The sequence below is a fragment of the Budorcas taxicolor genome, chromosome X (assembly GCF_023091745.1).
Source record: "Budorcas taxicolor isolate Tak-1 chromosome X, Takin1.1, whole genome shotgun sequence".
Lineage (NCBI taxonomy): Eukaryota > Metazoa > Chordata > Mammalia > Artiodactyla > Bovidae > Budorcas > Budorcas taxicolor.
In genome coordinates, this window is record NC_068935.1 from 89,724,963 (window position 1) to 89,742,470 (window position 17,508).

Genomic DNA, 17,508 nt, shown 5'->3' on the forward strand with positions numbered 1-17,508 from the left:
TCTATATAATCTAAATGTGAAATCACCCTGAAAGTAGAAGATAAGATGGTGTGCTTTCTAGGGAGCTTAGATCCCAAACAATGACATGGTGTGAGTTCTCTGGCTATGTCATTAGGCACCCAGGTCTCTTCCAGTCAGGGCAGTATTCCTACAAGCTTAATATGGAGCTGGAACTCTCATTTAGCTCTCAGTAACAAGGAGCCCCACTCTCCCAGGTGTCAGTGGAGGCTGAGTGGGAATATGGACTTCCACTCACATGTGATAAGCCAGAAGATTAAATAAGATTCAGATCCTTATCAGATGCAAAATATCTTGGATACAATTGAAAATCACTTGTCATATCAAGAAATACGATAATCACACCTTGAATGAGAGAAGACAGTCAACACACACCAACATCGAGATTATACAGATATTAGAATCATCTACAGGGGTTTTTAAACAGCCATGATAAAGATGTTTCAATGAGCAACTGTTCATAGAATACAGAAAGTCTCAGCAAAAAAATAGAAAATCTCCAAAAGAAATAGAAGGTATAAGGAGCAATCAAAAAGAAATTTAGGAACTGAAAAATCCAAAATCCAATAAATGAACTTAACTAATAATAGATGAACTCAGAAGTAGAATAAATAGAAAAATCAGTTAGTGAACTTAAGGTGGAATGACAGAAAGTATCATATCTGACAGGGAAAAATAGACTGAAAACCAAAAATAAACAGAGCTTCAAGTATTTGTTGGACTACTGCAAAAGATCTAACATAGGTATCATCTAGTCACAGAAAGAGAGGAGGAGGGGCTGAAAGATGTCTGAAAACTTCCCATGTTTGGAAAAAAGCATACTTGGATAGACCCAACATCATCAACCAACAGGGTCTAATCGATATTTACAGAACACTCCCCCCAACAACGACAGAATACCAAAAACTCTGATTAAGAAGTCAAAGAAAATCAAAATAAGAGAATGCCCACAGATTGAATGCAGTTGCTATCATAATTACAGTAAGATGCTTTGTGTGTGTGTGCCCAGTCATGTCCTACTCTTTGTGACCCCCATGGACTGTAGCCCACCAGGCTCCTCTGTGCATGGGATTTCCCAAGTAAGAATACTGGAGTGAGTTGCCATTTCCTTCTCCAGGGGATCTTTCCAACCCAGGGATTGAACCCAAGATACTTTGTAGATATAAATTATTCCAAAATGTATGGGAAAGCAGAAGAACTAGAATAACAGATAAAATAATTCTGAAAAAGAACAAACTTCTGTTCAACTTCAGAACTATTGTTTAGCCACAGTAATCAAGGCCATTGCAGTATTGATGGAGGAGTAGACACATAGACCAATGGAACAGAATAGAGAACTTGAGAAATAGCCTTACACAAGTATGGCCAACTGAGCTTTTACAAGGGTGCAAAAATAACTCAATGGGAGGATTATCTTTTCAACAATTGTGCTGGAATGATAAGATGGATTTTTGTAGCTCTGCCTCTCCCATCCCCCCAAATAAAACTCAACCTAGACCTCACATCTAATTCAACATGTAAATCCAAATGGAAGATAGACTTCCATACAAAAGTTAAAACCACAAGACTTCTGGAATATAATACAGAATAAAATCTTCAGATCGTTAAGGCTTGTTGAAGAGTTCTTAGAAATGACACAGATCTTTAGAAGGAGAAAAAATCAATAAATTGGGCTTTCTAAAAAATGTGCCATGTGACTCTCTTAAAGAGGATGAAGACAAAAGTTACAAACTGGGAGAAACCAGTTTGCAAACCATATATCTGACAGGGGACTTATACATAAAATATGTAAATTCTTAAGGCTCAACACTTTAAAAAAAAGCAATTAAATTAGAAAACTGGACAAAAGACATGAAGAAACATTGCACCAAAGAGGATATATTGATGGCATGTTAAAAATATTCAACATCATTAACCATTAGTGTTAGTGTTAGTTGCTCAGTCATGGCCAACTCTTTGTGACCCCATGGACTGCAGCCCACCAGGCTCCTGTGTCCATGAGATTTTCCAGGCAAGGATACTGGAGTGGGTTGCCATTTCCTTCTCCAGGGGATCTTCCCAACCCAGGTATTGAACCCCGGTCTCCTGCAGTGCAGGTAGATTCTTTACCGACTGAGCTACAAGGGAAGCCCATAAGTTCTTATTTCTCTGGGATAAATGCCCAAGAGGTCAATTGTTGGATTGTGTAATAGGAGCATGTTAGGTTTTATAAGAAACTTGCCAAACTTTCCCAGTGATTGTATCATTTTACATCCCCAGCAACAATGTGTGAGTGGATCTATTTTCTCCAAATCCTTGCCAGCACCCGTTGTATTTTTTTAGGCATTCTGGTAGATGTGAAATAATAACTCATTGTGGTTATAATTTACATTTTCCTCATTAACCTGAGTGACTGAACTGAACTGAACTGATGACTGTTTGTGCAATAGAAGACTTGACTCGGCAAGTCTGAGGTGTTCAGACCTTGAGCATTCCAAAAAAAAAAAATGTCTGCACATTCCAAAGAAAGGTCCAGCTCTTGACAAACTCCTGGAAGATAACCTCTAAACCTTTGGCATATTATGCCTGATTAGAATCTTTTTGTTCAGCCGGGGCTTTGGGCCAACAGATGGTTTATGTTAAGAGTATGATTTATAGTGGGGCCTTGAGCCTTGTGGCATTAGTTTGACCTCAACACAGGCTGGAGACTGAGTAGCTAAAGTTAGCCACCCAGGTGTTCCATGCCTACATGACTAAAAACTCCAGTAAATCCCAGGGATCAGGTTTGTTACACATCTTGCTGGGAGAATTAAGCACTGGCCATACAATTCCACTGAAAGGGAACAAATGGAAGCTCACCCCTGTTCTCTCCTGGACATGTGAGTTATGTACCTTTTAGCTTTGTGGATTTAAATTGGTATCCTTGCATTGTAATAAACTATAGCCTTGAATGTAACACCTATCCTGAGTTCTGTGAGTGCTTCTAGTGAATCACTGAATGCAAGGGTGGTCTTCAGGACCCTACCACTGGTAAATCCTAGGTCACATTCTTTAAGCTGCTAAGGTGGCTCTTGCAGTTGGAACTGTTATGTAATACAGAGTATACACACTGTATTACCTTACTAAAATGTGAAGAAAATATTTGCAATACATCTGGCCCTACGGGATTTCAATTAGCATCTGTAAGACTGTTCAAAGAAATCTCCAAAATAATTAAGACAAAGACAACACAAGAAAAATAGGCTAAAGACTTGCACAAGCACTTTACAAAAGAAATCCAGTAGGTCCATTGACATATGAATATGTATTCCACTTATCAGAAATGTAAATTAAAACCACAAGGAGATACCAATAAAACACACACCAGGTTGGGAAAAAAATTGGAAAAGGCTTCTGATACCAAACACTGTAGAGTGTATTGATCTTACTCCTGGGCATCTGATGTCACAGGAATAAATATTAAGCATTAAAAGTAATGATATATGTACAGGTATTTTATTGCAGTGTTGTCAGTATGTGCTCCCTCCCCACACCAAAACACCTGAAACCAAAATGAATTACCATCAATGAGAAAATGATTTACTATATTGTGGTCCATCTCTATCATGGAATAGTATGCAGCAATGCAAAAGAATGAGTCAGAGGTAGATTAACATTTACTGAGATAAATCAGATTAAAATATATATAATATGATCTTCATCTTTGTAAAACTAAAAAAGGACTTTGAACATGATAGAATATAAAAAATGGTTTTTAAAATGCATATCTCAGATGAGGGTAGAGGTAAAAGAAAGTGGGAGGCAGTAAGTATTAATAAAAGAATGCAGTTCAAAGTATGGCATATATAAGGTAATCCGGTTTATGTAAAGTAAAATAAAGTAAAAATAAAAAAAAGAATATATGTACATAAAGTGTTGTATGAGAAGTTAGCAACAAAACCTTAACAGTTACCTCAAAGTGGTGAAATTTGGAGTGATGGCTACTTAATTTCTGAAATACTTAGGTAATGTTTGAATTTTTAATGACAGGTATGCATTTGTGTAATGAGGAAAAGTAAGTGAATTCATCACAGGAAAGAAACAAGAATGCCTTTGAGGTTTCTTTTATAAGCAACAGAATGAATGGTGGTATTCATTCATTCATTAAACAAGTATTTTTTGAGCATATAAAATACACTAGGCATCATTTTATGTTCTAAGGATACAGCAATGAATAAAACAAAAGTCCATCTCCCAAAAGGATTCTAATGGAGAGAGAAGGGCATGACAGGACAAACACAGTGTTGGTGAGGAGGAGGATATATGGGACCTGTTAATTGTGAAAATACAGAGACAATTGCAAGAGTGGGGTAGGTTGTCAGATTACAGATTTAGAATTCCTAAGTCAAGACTGGAGATAATAGATATGGGATCAGAAAGCATATAAAATGGTGTTTTAGGCCTCCTTTCTTGAGTCTGATCACGTCCCACTGCAGACACTTTCCAGAGGAAGTGCTGAGAAAAAACAGGCAGCTGACAGAGGAGGTTGCTATGCAACAGATGGGGAAAGTTATCCAGCCAGGCAGAATTGATGTTGGCCCTTGGGGACCAAATGCTGCAGTACTTCCCAGCACTAGCTTCCTTTTGTATGTTGGCTTCTGGCGGAGCTGATGCCAGAATAAATGTGAAAGGTACAAAGATGTACCTTGGATTTTTGGAAAGTATCAGTTCAGTTTGAGTCATTTCACATCTATATAACATTTTCTGCCTTTTTGAGCCTCTCCATTCTGGAAGCACAGTTCGTGTCATTGCATAGGACCCCAGTATGTGCTACTTGTCTTTCCCATTTTGCATGTTGAGAAGCCAGACTTAGAGAATTCCAGTGGCCTGAGTGGGTTCACACAGCTAGTGACAAACTGGCCCAGCACTCCATCCCAGGAACTGAGGCCCAGCCCTGGAAGGAACCAGGGCAAACATTTACTCTCAGTCAAAGTTTGCCATGATTCAGACACACAAGTACCTGAGTGTCCTGGCTGCTCTGAAGGGCACCAAGAAGGCCTCAGGGACATTTGTGCCACTCAGAGCAAAAGAGGCCTGACAGATCAGGGAGTGGACCCCAAAGAGCAATTCGCACACCTGGGTGGACCCACATAGAGCAGGCAGGGGTGGGGAGGGGGTGCTGGGGCCCCTACCTGTGTTCTCCAGGATGCAGAGCATGAGCTCAAGTTTGGGATAGACGTTGACAGAGCAGGGGAGGTTGAGTGAATCTGCTGCTCAAACTGAAGAAGTGAGGGTGCCTCAGTCCCTCAGCCAGCAATGGTGCAACATGGGTTTTAGGGTCTGGAAAACCAGGCCCACATTTTGCATTTTCTGTTTACTGACTGCCCTTGTCTAGTTCATGCAATATGTCTGTACCTCATTATCTTGATCTGTAAAATGGAAATGCTGATATCCACTTCTCAGGGCTTCTGTGAGAGGAAAACAAGCCCTAGCATAGATCCTGCTGTGAAGTACAAGCTGTGCTTATCTCTCCCCACCTCCTCACACAAAATAAATAGCTGGAGCTGCACAAAGGGCAAGAAAGTAGCTAATGTTTGAGCCTGGAAACTGTTGAGTGGGGAGGAGATCTTGTAGGGTCACATGGCAGGCACAGACTTTTTCTACCTCCATTAATGTATCCCTCTCTGGCCATTTTCTTAGGTCCCTAAATGGATGAGATTATTTTTAGCAGGAGCCTAGCACTTGTTGCAATTAGAGACTCTACACAGAGACCTCTTTAATAGTGACCTAAATGCTGCTAGACAAGCGGGTGGTTGATGTACGCTGACTGACAGGAGGGGCCACGATAGGGGAGGGAAAGAACAGAGACGCATTGCGGAAAAGGTAGGGGGGCCGACGCGTGGGGCAAGGGGTGGGATCTAGAGGCACAGCGCATCTGTTTGGGGGAGGGGCCGATGCATACTGTCAACCTGGTTGGTGATGGGGTGGTGTGTTGGCAAAGGGGCGGGACTGCCTCCTACTGCACATGCTCAGCATAGCCTTCAGGGCGAAGCTTTTGTTGGGGAAGCGGGCGGGACTCTTATTTGGTCGATCAGGTCTTGCGCATGCGTACAACCATCTGAGGTGGTGGGTGGTATATTAGGCGAAGAGGCGGGGTCGTCTTAGCTGCCGCGCTGGCATTTTCTCCTGGACAAGGAGAGGGTGCGGCTGCTGAGAGCCGAAAACTGCAATCCCGATCCTCTGAGTCGTGAAGAAGGGAGGCTACGAGGGGGTTGGGGTTGGGGCCTGAGGCAAGGTGAGACTTAGCCCCCAGATAGGGCATCTTGCCCCCTGGTGCGGGCCCCCTATTTTTCATCCCGATCCCTTTATCCTGGATTCTTATCCCTCTCCCACTCCCCAAGCCCCGATTCACACCCCTCACCCGATTCTCCCTTATTCAGAATCCCTGTTCGCTCTCTAAACCCCTCCCATCGTTCAAAACCTCTACAGATTTCTCGACTGCGGTCTGTACTGTTATACGATCCTCATTATTCGAAAACTCCATTCAATTTCCCAAATGCGAATCCCAACTCAGCCTGCCTGGATTCAGAATTCTTATCTGAATCCTGATTTGAAGCTTCTCTTCGTAGCTTCTCAGGATTCAGAACCTCCATCCGGACACCCATTCACTTTTCCCACTCCAATCTGGCCCGTTCCTCTCATATTCAGCACCTCATCCGCCCCCACAATCAAACCTGAAACACCACCATCTCCCCAAATTCGGTCCTTCCCGTTTGCCCTCTAGTATAACGCCCAACTCCTCCTCCACACCCCCCAGGCTCTGCTCTTGCCAGAGGGACAAGAATCATGTCTCAGAAAATGGACTGTGGTGCGGGCCTCCTCGGCTTCCAGGTGAGATCTCCACTCCCCACCCCACTGTTTCCCTAGCCGACAGTTCCCCCGGGGCTCCTTTGGCTGTCCAGACGCTTAGATCTGATGTTGCCTTCTTGATGCCTAGATTCCGTCATTTTTCAGATTCCCATGGTTTAAGGCGTGTGTGTGGTGGGGGCGGGGGGGGTATTATCCCTTTTCAGCCATCAGTCCCCCTTCAGATAAAGGGGAGACCCTGTTAATAGTAAGAGCAATCTGCCCAGATAATCCCAATTGAGTAAGGAACCTTCCCCCCGCCCCCCATAGTCCTGAGGCTTATGGAGCTCTCTGCCGCTCCCTCCCCCAACCTCCTGCCTCCACCTTCCCTTTCTCCTACATTCCCCATCCCCTGCGACCCCCTTATTTTCCTCAACTCCTCAAGGCGGCACTCTTGATCCACCACCTCCTCATGAGCTCCTACCCCAGGCTGCATTGCTCTGCTCTAACCTCCTAGATCAGCAGCCCCCCTCCACACTTGTCCCCTCTCTTCATTTGGCCCCACTCCTTGTTTAGCCCCTGCCTCACTCAGCCCCTATCAGATGTTTTGTTACCCCTTCATGCCACTCAGGCCTCTAGATGTCTTACTCACCCTTCTCTTTTTGCACCAACCAACCTCACCTCCCCTACACATTCCGTCCCCCACCTCACCCTGCCAACCCCACTTCAGAAGCCCAGAGATTTATTTTTTACCCCTTATTTGCAGGCTGAGGGCTCCGTAGAAGACAGCACCTTGCTTATGCAGACCCTGATGGAGGCCATCCAGATCTCGGAGGCTCCACCTACCAGCCAGGCCACAGCAGCTGCCAGTGCACCGAATGCTAGTCCTCAGAGTTCACAGCCCCCAGCAGTCAGTGAGATGGCTGACACGCAGGCTTTAGCAACTGCCACTAAGCCTAAGACAGCCTTTAAGGTCCAGAATGCCACCACAAAAGGTCCAAATGCTGCCTATGATTTCTCCCAGGCGTTTAATGCCAAGGAGACTCCCAACATGCTGCCTACAGCACACTTTAAGTCCCAAAATGCCCCCCCAAAGGGCCCAAATGCTGCCTATGATTTTTCCCAGGCAGCCCCTACCAGTGAGTTAACTGCCAACAAGTCGGACATGGCCTTTAAGGCCCAGAATACCACTACTAAAGTGGTCCCAAATGCGGCCTACAATTTCTCTCAGTCTCTCAATGCCAGTGAGATGGTCAACACTCAGCCCAAGACAGCCTTCAAGGCTTGGAATGACACCACTACAGTCCCAACTCCTGATACCCAGACCCAGAATGTTAACCCAGCCAAGATGGCCACTTCCTACGCTGACATAGAGGCTGACCCAAGCCCAGGTATCTGCGAATCTGATGGTGCAGCTGCACAGACATCAGCGGATGGTTCCCAGGCTCAGAATCTGGAGTCCAGGACTATAATTCGGGGCAAGAGGACCCGTAAGGTGAGATCCCTACTAGTTCTACTTTGCTTTGGGCTCTCCTTTCTTCTCTGAGGTGGTTCATTTGTTCTAAACAAGACAAAACTAAATATATATAATTGTCTGTATTCAACTACATTGTAGGGGATGATAAGGTAAATATGATGATTCTTGCTAGTCCACAGAATAATGGGGAGATGAGACGTGGACCCGTAATATATACAGTCTGTGTGTAATTCATTTTACATTTTAAAAGTAGCCATGTGTTAGATCTTGGCCTAGGCACATTCACACAGGTTATCTCACTCATTAAATCTTCACGGTACCTCATACCAGCTAGGGATCATAGTTTCAGTTTTACAGAGAAGGAAAATAAGTCCCAGAGAGGTGAAGTGACTTGAGTGATTTGTCCAGGGTGGTACAAGCAGAGCCAGTGATGGACATAGGAAGAAGAGAAGCCTCAGGCCCCACCCTTGGGTTGCTCCTGGCCTGGTTCAGAGATGAAACTCCTGCCTGGAAGACAGTGAAAGACAAGCCCAGGACTCAGGGTGACCATTGGCTAGTAGGTCAGGCTGTCACTACAGGTGAGGGTTTTAGGGGGCCTTCCTGAAATAGATATGGTGAGGACATAGAAACACTTGGTAACCCTGACCTTCCTTTTCTTTGATGATGCAGATTAATAACTTGAATGTGGAAGAGAGTAGCAGTGGGGATCAGAGGCGGGCCCCACTGGCTCCAGGGACCTGGAGGTCTGCACCAGTTCCAGTTACCACTCAGAGCCCACCTGGCGCACCCCCCAATGTGCTCTGGCAGACCCCACTGGCCTGGCAGAATCCATCAGGCTGGCAAAATCAGCCAACCAGGCAGACCCCACCAGCACGTCAGAGCCCCCCAGCAAGGCAGACCCCACCAGCCTGGCAAAACCCAGTTGCTTGGCAGAACCCAGTGATCTGGCCGAACCCTGTGATCTGGCAGAACCCAGTGATCTGGCCGAACCCCATTGTCTGGCCTGGTCCGGTTGTCTGGCCAAACCCACTGGCCTGGCAGAATCCACCTGGGTGGCAGACCCCACCTGGATGGCAGACTCCACCAGGCTGGCAAGGTCCTCCAGATTGGCAAGGCCCTCCCGACTGGCCACTACCCCCTGACTGGCCACTGCCACCCGACTGGCCACTCCCCACTGACTGGCCGCTCCCACCTGACTGGATCCCCACTGATTGGCCAGTTCCACCAGACTGGCAAAACCTGCGCCCCTCACCGAACCTGCGCCCCTCTCCTAATTCGCGTGCCTCACAGAACCTGGGTGCCTCACAGCCCCGAGATGTGGCCCTTCTTCAGGAAAGAGTAAGAACTGTAACTTCAGTTGCTTCTCCCCACCCACCCTCACCTCTTTTCTTTGTTGTACTTCCATCTATAATTCAACCAAGTGTTCTGTCAATATCTTATAACTCTAATGAGTTCCTTTTTTCCTCTCAGGCTAATAAGTTGGTCAAGTACCTGATGCTTAAAGATTACACAAAGGTGCCCATCAAGCGCTCAGGTAGGCATTCAGTACCCTCTCCCAGAGATCTGCCCTTCCCCTCACCCCATTCTCTATGGATATCTCTGTGCTTATATGTCCCCTCCCCTTCAATCCCCTCTTTCCATGGGTGAGTCTTCCTTTTTTGCCTACTGTGCTCCCCTGGGCAGGGCTGGCAAAAATGTCACAGCTCTGTGGCCCCTGCTCAGCTCAGATGCTCCCTCCTCTCACCTGCAGAAATGCTAAGGGATATCATCCGTGAATACACTGATGTGTATCCAGAAATCATTGAACGTGCGTGCTTTGTCCTGGAGAAGGTGAGAAGGCAACCCTGAAGGACAGAATGATGGGGAAAGGTTTGCGAGGAGGGGCTTTGATAGATATTATGAGAAAGTCTTGGTTTAAAGATTCATGGGATTCCTATTGGGAGTTTGATGCAAATCACAGGGAGTGAATATGGGTATGCTTATGCTAGATTTTGTAATTTCATAGTCTGTTTTCTTGCCCCTGTAGAAATTTGGAATTCAACTGAAAGAAATTGACAAGGAAGAACACCTGTATATTCTCATCAGCACCCCTGAGTCCCTGGCTGGCATACTAGGAACGTAAGATGGGAAAGGAGGGGAGATATTGCAATTCTCAGTGGCGGTTTTTTCCTGGGAGTTTCAAGTAGATCAGGATTCAGGGTCACATAGCAGGTCATGGGCAGAGTTGGGGTAGAGTTGTCTCCTAGCTGAGGAATACTAGGAAAGCTGGATGGGTAAACTGCCTGGGGTGCCTGTGTAAATGCCTGCTGAAAATATATTCTTTTTTTAAAAAAACTTCTTTAGGACCAAAGACACACCAAAACTGGGTCTCCTTTTAGTGATTTTGGGTGTCATCTTCATGAATGGCAACCGTGCCAGTGAAGGTGAGTGGCCGGGCCAGCAGCTGGGGGTTGGCTGCCGCCTGATTTCCATGTTCATTTTCCATTCCTTGTCTCCCCTTGCCTCCCATTGCAGCTGTCCTCTGGGAGGCACTACGCAAGATGGGACTACGTCCTGGGTATGATTGGGCTCTCTCATCTCTTGCCTGTTATATGATTCTTTGGCAACAGAGGATGGTTCCAGGATTGCATCAACCTGGTAGTCTAAAGGAATTGGTTTGGGGAGGTACAGAGCCCAAGAATGTGACCTGGGTGGATGGGGAAATAGTCCTGGTCTCTGCTTCTTCTCTTATCTCTGACTTCTGTGCTGGAAAACTGTTTTCTTTCCTTTGGGCAATGTCATAGTCTCTAATTATGAATCTCCCCCCCCCTTTTTTTTTGTTTTTTTTTTTTGCTCTCAGAGTAAGACATCCCCTCCTTGGAGATCTGAGGAAGCTTCTCACTTATGAATTTGTAAAACAGAAGTAAGTGATGCCTAAGTGGCTTTGTCTTGTCCTCATGAATTCTATGTGCTGGTCAGCCTCAGAAAGCCCTTCCCATGCTGCTCATTTCTTATATTAACTATACCTATGCATATGCATACATATATACTCAGCAATATTTACTGAGTATATTCCTTGCGGCTGAATTTTCCTGCAGTATAGTTATCTTGCAAGTGAAGCTTGTCCACCACGCCCACAGTAGATATTCCCAAGGCTGGGTTAGCAGAGGCTTTGCAATGGGCCTGTCTGTGGTTCAGTAACAAGATTATAACAACCCGGAGTCAGAACTGTGGCAGAGGGGGTGAAAAAGTGTTGTCCTTTCTATGACTCTACATAAGTCATCCTCTAGTCCTAGGTGACTGGTGTAGAAACACAGGAATTCGAAGGCCTGATTATTAGAGGGTAAAGAATCTGTGTTTAGGAATGAGACTGGAGGGAGTTGCTACCTGAAATCTGAGGTGTCAGAATCTCGGATTATTTTGCATTGATGGACTCTCATTTTGGCTGAGTAGAAACAAAGGCCTTTCTCCTCTTTCTAAGGTACCTAGACTACAGACGAGTACCCAACAGCAATCCTCCTGAATATGAGTTCCTCTGGGGCCTCCGATCCTACCATGAGACTAGCAAGATGAAAGTGCTACGATTCATTGCAGAGGTAATAGAGGAACAGCTCTAGACTTGATAGGTTAAGGGATGAAGTATGACTGGCTGGGAGAAGTCCAGAGCAGGAATGAGATCTTTCTTAGGTATTGCACATGGTAGGTGCCACATTGTTGGTGGTATTTTTTGTTGTTACTGTGTAAACAGTAGCACAAAGTAGGGTGCTAAGTATATAGTGGGTGTTTCATAAATATTAACTAATACTATCCTGGGCTTTATTTTCTACTCCTCATCTCAGGTTCAGAAGAGAGACCCTCGTGACTGGACTGCACAGTTCATGGAGGCCGCAGATGAGGCCTTGGATGCTTTGGATGCTGCTGCAGCCGAGGCTGAGGCACGGGCTGAGGCGAGAACCCGCATGGGGATTGGAGATGAGGCCGTATCTGGGCCCTGGAGCTGGGATGACATTGAGTTTGAGCTGCTGACGTGGGATGAGGAAGGAGATTTTGGAGATCCCTGGTCCAGAATCCCATTTACCTTCTGGGCCAGATACCACCAGAATGCTCGCTCCAGATTTCCTCAGACCTTTGCCGGCCCCATTATTGGCCCTGGTGGTACAGCCAGTGCCAACTTTGCTGCCAACTTTGGTGCCATCGGTTTCTTCTGGGTTGAGTGAGATTTTGGGTAGGTATATCACTTTGGATTGGGCACTTAGGGTCACTGGGAGTTATAGAGTCCATGTGAATGTATTTATGTGCTCTGGCTGGGAGTTCTAGGAAACCCATGGTGATGAGATGAAGGAAGTACGGGGAAGCAGTATTTGTTATTTATATTCCTTACTACTTGGTATATGCATTGATTTTTAATTTTTTTTCTTCTTTATGTTCACAGATATTGCTAATACGTTGCAATTGTCTTTCCCCTGAGTGAGGATGAAGCCTCAGAATCCTTCTAAACGCAGCTATCTAGAGAGCCACATCCTGTTGACTGAAAGTGGCATGCAGGAAAAATTTATTTGCTGTTCCTTGTCTATTGCTTACCCCCTCCCTTGTGTGCTGTCAAGTTTTGGTATCAGAAATAAACATTGAAACTGCAAAGTAAATTAGATGTGTTCTCTGTTTTTTCTGGGTTTAATGAGAAATCACCATGTTTATATGGGAGAGATGGGGCCTCAGTACTAGCCTGAAGGGCAGATCAGCTTTCTAGCTAATGGATATGGAAACAAAAGAGTGATTGATGAACGTGAATGTTAAAAGAGGTCTAAAAATAGGTATGGTATTAAATATCACAAGTGAATCATGTGATAGATATGCTGCTAGGTGTTTTGGAGTGACATTGAAAGATGAAATGAGAGAAGGTGTAGGTGGTCAGACAGTTGCATTTAAGAAGACAGGAGGTAGAACTCCAGGTAATAATAATAAAGTTGAGAGAGTGGGTGGTTGAAGGGAAGGGAATGTAGCTGTTCCTGGAGATAATGTTCTGGGGACTCAAGGGTGTTGGTTATATTATCCATGTGGAAAGTGAAATAACTTTGATGGGGGCAAGAATAGGAGCAGAGAACATGATGAACCAGGTGCCAGAGTTTCCTGTGTGAGAAGAAAAGTCTCATGCCTAATCACGTTGCCTGTAAAGGAGTGGGCCCACTGACCCCACCCCCACCCCACCCCCGCTGCTATCTCTGGAAATGCTGCCCAGGAATCTGCCTCTAGAAAGCCTTTGCAATTCCCCACCCTGACAGGAACAGGCTCTCGTCACAGAGACAACATCTTATGCATAGTGAAGAAGGCCTCACAGTGGCTGCTTCTCCCCTCCTGCAGGGAGAAAAAGGAAATTATGCTTATGCGTGCATGCTAAGACACTTCAGTTGTATCTGACTCTGACCCTACAAACTGTTGTCTGCCAGGCTCCTCTGTCCAAGGAATTCTTCAGTCAAGAATACTGGAGAGGGTTGTCATGCCCTCCTCCAAAAGGTCTTCCCAACCAGGGACTCAACCCTGGTCTCATACCTCCTGCATTGGCTGGTGGGTTCTTTACCACTAGAGCAACCTGGAAAGCCCCTTTTATTGCTTAGGGAACAAGAGAAAGTAAGACAAAGTTCCATGCAGAGCCAGTCAGCCTTTTGGCTGTTGAATGGGAATGGCTTGAACTGCTGAAGTCTTGCTGGAAGCAGAGTTCTCTTGCTGAGGATCAAGTTAGGTTTAGGTCATAACTTACTCAAAGGCTTAGTGGTACCCAAGCATGTGGGCAAGGGCAGATGTAGGAGCTCTTGGGGCTAAAGAAAGCAAGAGCAAAGAGTTTAGCTTCCTGGGAAGGGCTCAGCAGTGGGCAAGAACAGTGTCCAAGGCTTCTTTCAGGTTCTTGGGTAATGTCCACATTCTGAGAGGAAGAACCCAGTGTTAGTTGGAAGGAGCCAGTAGTCTGGAGCCCCCACCCCTCCCTGCCTTTTGTCCTCACTGCCAGGCTTCCCTCCTTCAGCCAGGCCTGGGTCCTGACCATTTTCTTAGGCAAGCCTGAGGGAACTGTTGAGTCCTGCCCCAGTCCCCTTTTACCAAGGCCACAGAAGCAGAGCCCAGAACCAAGGACACCTCCAAAGCTAATTGAACCCCTTTGTAACAGTGCCAAAAGCCCCTGATCATCATTAACAAGCTTCCTGACTCCAACTTAGCCAAAGATGCCCACTCCAGTAAACACCTATAGCACCCCAACCAATCACATAATGCCAACTTTCCAGCAGGATTTTTTTTCTTTGACTTGAGGCTATAAAAATTGGCTATTAACTCATGAAAACTGTTGACTCTTCCTGGCTTGTCAGGAGTTGTCAGCCTGCTGCACTTGCAGTGCCCACTTTATCTCTGATCTTTGTTCTTGATAAACTTACTCCTATCTGTGGTACTCTGTATTTGGAAATTCTTTTCCAACTCATGGTTGGACTGGCCCAACATTTGGTGGCCTGTACAGGGACAACTCTCAGGGAGCTCTATCCCACTCTCCTTTTCTCTTTTATTTTTTTCTCAAACCCTCTGTGAACAGGCAAGTGGCCGTGGAAGCAATTGAGGAACTCTGGCCAGGGTTACTCTCTGGCATGTTCCAAAGTCTCCACTGTCTACACCCCAGTATCTGCCACCCAAGTGGATGCTGCTGCTGCTGCTAAGTCACTTCAGTCATGTCTGACTGTGTGACCCCATAGACGGCAGCCCACCAGGCTCCGCTGTCCCTGGGATTCTCCAGGCAAGAACATTGGAGTGGGTTGCCATTTCCTTCTCCAATGCATGAAAGTGAAAAGTGAAAGTGAAGTCGCTCAGTCCTGTCTGACTCTTAGCGACCCCATGGACTGCAGCCTACCAGGCTCCTCTGTCCATGGGATTTTCCAGGCGAGAGTACTGGAGTGAAGCCATTGCCATTGCCTTCTCCGCAAGTGGATGAGGGCTCTCATTTTCTCTTTCTCCTCCTTCTCCCTTAAGCTGAGGACCAGGCCAATTAAAATTGTGTGGGCATGGGTTAGGCACTTTAAAACCATTAGGGCACCTGCTGCTTAAAGACTCCTATGACAGGATAAGGGGAATCACAGAACAGACCAGGCTATCAGAGCATCTGCCCCCAACAAGACTACTTTGTGCACTGTCTCAGGCACATATTGCTTCAAGCAAAATTGAGCCCACTCCCCAGGTCTCTGCCTTCCCAGCAGGGCTACAAGGCAGATTCCTCAGCCTGTCTTCTCTGCTACTTTCACTTTTCCTCCCTCTGTCCAGATTAATTTACAGGAGCCTAAAAGCAGCCTCTGAGTCATCCCAAAGAGTGCTGTCCACATTTCATGGAATCGTCAAAAAGCATTCACAGTTGGTTCCAGGAAACTCTTTTCTGTTGTTAACTGGCCTTAGCCACCAGGTGTATTTTCGCAGTTTGTGCCTAGGCTTGGGCCTAACTGCATGGTTTTGTGCCACTCTGTGTCAAACACTCAGGGGTCACCTCTCACTGTCAGATGTGGTTGTTGGGACAGTTGTCCATTTGTGCCATTAGCCACATGTGGTGCCTTGTCACACATGGAGGATTTACTGGGAAAGTTGGGATGGCTTTTGTGGCTAGTGAGCTGTCAGTACTCCATTCTAAGAATGGACTCAAGTACATCTTGAGAACCTGCCTTAGACTCACCTCTAGGCTGTATTCTCAGTAACTGGAAAAATTTGACCCTGAAAATCTTGAAAAGGCTCACATTCTTTTGCAACAAAACTTGGATCTGGTACAAATTGGGGAACCAAGAAGAATGGCCTCTTAATGGCACAGTAAATTATAACACAATCCTCAACTTGATTTCTTTTGCCATTCCTTGTGCTGAAACCTAATGGCACTTAGAATCTGTACTTGAGGGACTCATGCCACATATGTCTTTCTGTTACCACCTCATCTCAACTCCCTCTGTCTCTCCCTTTCCATCAGATCTCCTAACCCAGGACTTTCTCCTATAATCAAAAGCCTGGGGAAAACTCTTCTAACATTCTACAGAATCCCCTTCTAACTCCGCCTATCTCTTGGGGCAGCAGACGGTGGGGGGAGGAGAAGAAAATGGGAAAAGAACCAAACTTCCCCTACTCCTGCAAGTTCCCTGACTCCTTCAGATTCTTCTTACCAAACTAAGACACCACCTCCCCAGATAAACAATACTTGCTGGGACAACAGTCTGCCTCTGTCATCAGAGTCAATCTGAACACTCTCTGCTTTAAAATTTTTAGCTATGAGACCATGACCACAGAAAAGAAAAAGACAATATAGCCAGGATATTGTTAGACTCTGGAGAAAACTGGTTGAAATGAATGTTTTTTGAAACTGCAAAACTGGTTCTTTTCACGTGTGCAATTAGAAAAAGCTGGCTTGTTAAAATACTTTTTTGGAGCTCTGATCCTAATATAACAGAAACGCCTGGGTAAAAGCCTGAAGTTAACTCTTACTATGTCCTTGAGATAAGCAACCAACTCTACTTGAAAATTCAGCAGTTGGGCAAATTAGTATAGCTTCAAGCCAACAATAAAAAAGACAAAGAGGCTTTAAATTTCAAGCAGAAAACTCTGAGATCTCTATCCATCTTGATATATATGTATGTCTCAGTGTGTGTCTTTGTCTTTGGGTAATATTGCTGAGGTTAATTTGCAGATAAGCTCTAACTTAATTGGCCTAAAGAAAAGTAAATGCTTACAAACCAAACAATCCTAAATTCAAAAGAAATTAAATGAATTTCAGGTTCACATGAACTGGAGAATATTTACTATTAAACTAATACCTGGTATTAATGTTTATTTGTTAACCTAATTAACATAGACATTGTAAAGAAACTTTTAAGAATGAAAATTGAAATGAAATAAGCTTTGGAGGGTTATGTTTACCAGTCTACAGAAGCTGATACAAAAGACAGTTCATGGTTGCTGAAGGAAAATAAAATGTGTGTTTTTTTTTAAAGTTACAGTAAATGGGAATGAAGGGATGGAGCCAAAGCAAAAATACACCCAGGTGTGGATGTGACTGATGATAGAAGCAAGGTCTGATGCTGTAAAGAGCAATATTGCATGGGAATCTGGGATGTTAGGTCCATGAATCAAGGCAAATTGGAAGTGGTCAAACAGGAGATGGCAAGAGTGAATGTCGACATTCTAGGAATCAGAGAAATAAGACGAACTGGAATGGGTGAATTTAACTCAGA

The 17,508-nt window shown here is 45.2% G+C and overlaps 1 protein-coding gene across 2 annotated transcripts in view; it reads left to right on the forward strand.

Annotated features, from left to right (window-relative positions):
* MAGED1 (MAGE family member D1) overlaps positions 1 to 12,907 on the forward strand; it is an 84,231-nt gene extending 71,324 nt beyond the window's left edge. Inside the window, exons 1-13 of one of the 2 annotated variants that reach the window (XM_052663053.1) lie at positions 6,132 to 6,271; positions 6,794 to 6,867; positions 7,589 to 8,317; positions 8,969 to 9,637; positions 9,770 to 9,833; positions 10,050 to 10,129; positions 10,326 to 10,417; positions 10,643 to 10,722; positions 10,814 to 10,856; positions 11,139 to 11,201; positions 11,760 to 11,874; positions 12,118 to 12,503; positions 12,711 to 12,907. In XM_052663053.1, the coding sequence (XP_052519013.1) occupies positions 6,823 to 6,867; positions 7,589 to 8,317; positions 8,969 to 9,637; positions 9,770 to 9,833; positions 10,050 to 10,129; positions 10,326 to 10,417; positions 10,643 to 10,722; positions 10,814 to 10,856; positions 11,139 to 11,201; positions 11,760 to 11,874; positions 12,118 to 12,495 (2,358 nt within the window). In that variant the 5' untranslated portion in view covers positions 6,132 to 6,271; positions 6,794 to 6,822 and the 3' untranslated portion in view covers positions 12,496 to 12,503; positions 12,711 to 12,907. Of the gene's footprint in view, positions 1 to 6,131; positions 6,272 to 6,793; positions 6,868 to 7,588; positions 8,318 to 8,968; positions 9,638 to 9,769; positions 9,834 to 10,049; positions 10,130 to 10,325; positions 10,418 to 10,642; positions 10,723 to 10,813; positions 10,857 to 11,138; positions 11,202 to 11,759; positions 11,875 to 12,117; positions 12,504 to 12,710 lie in introns of those variants that run through there. The other variant, XM_052663054.1, reaches the window with a different exon arrangement.
* The last annotated feature ends 4,601 nt before the right edge of the window (positions 12,908 to 17,508 follow it).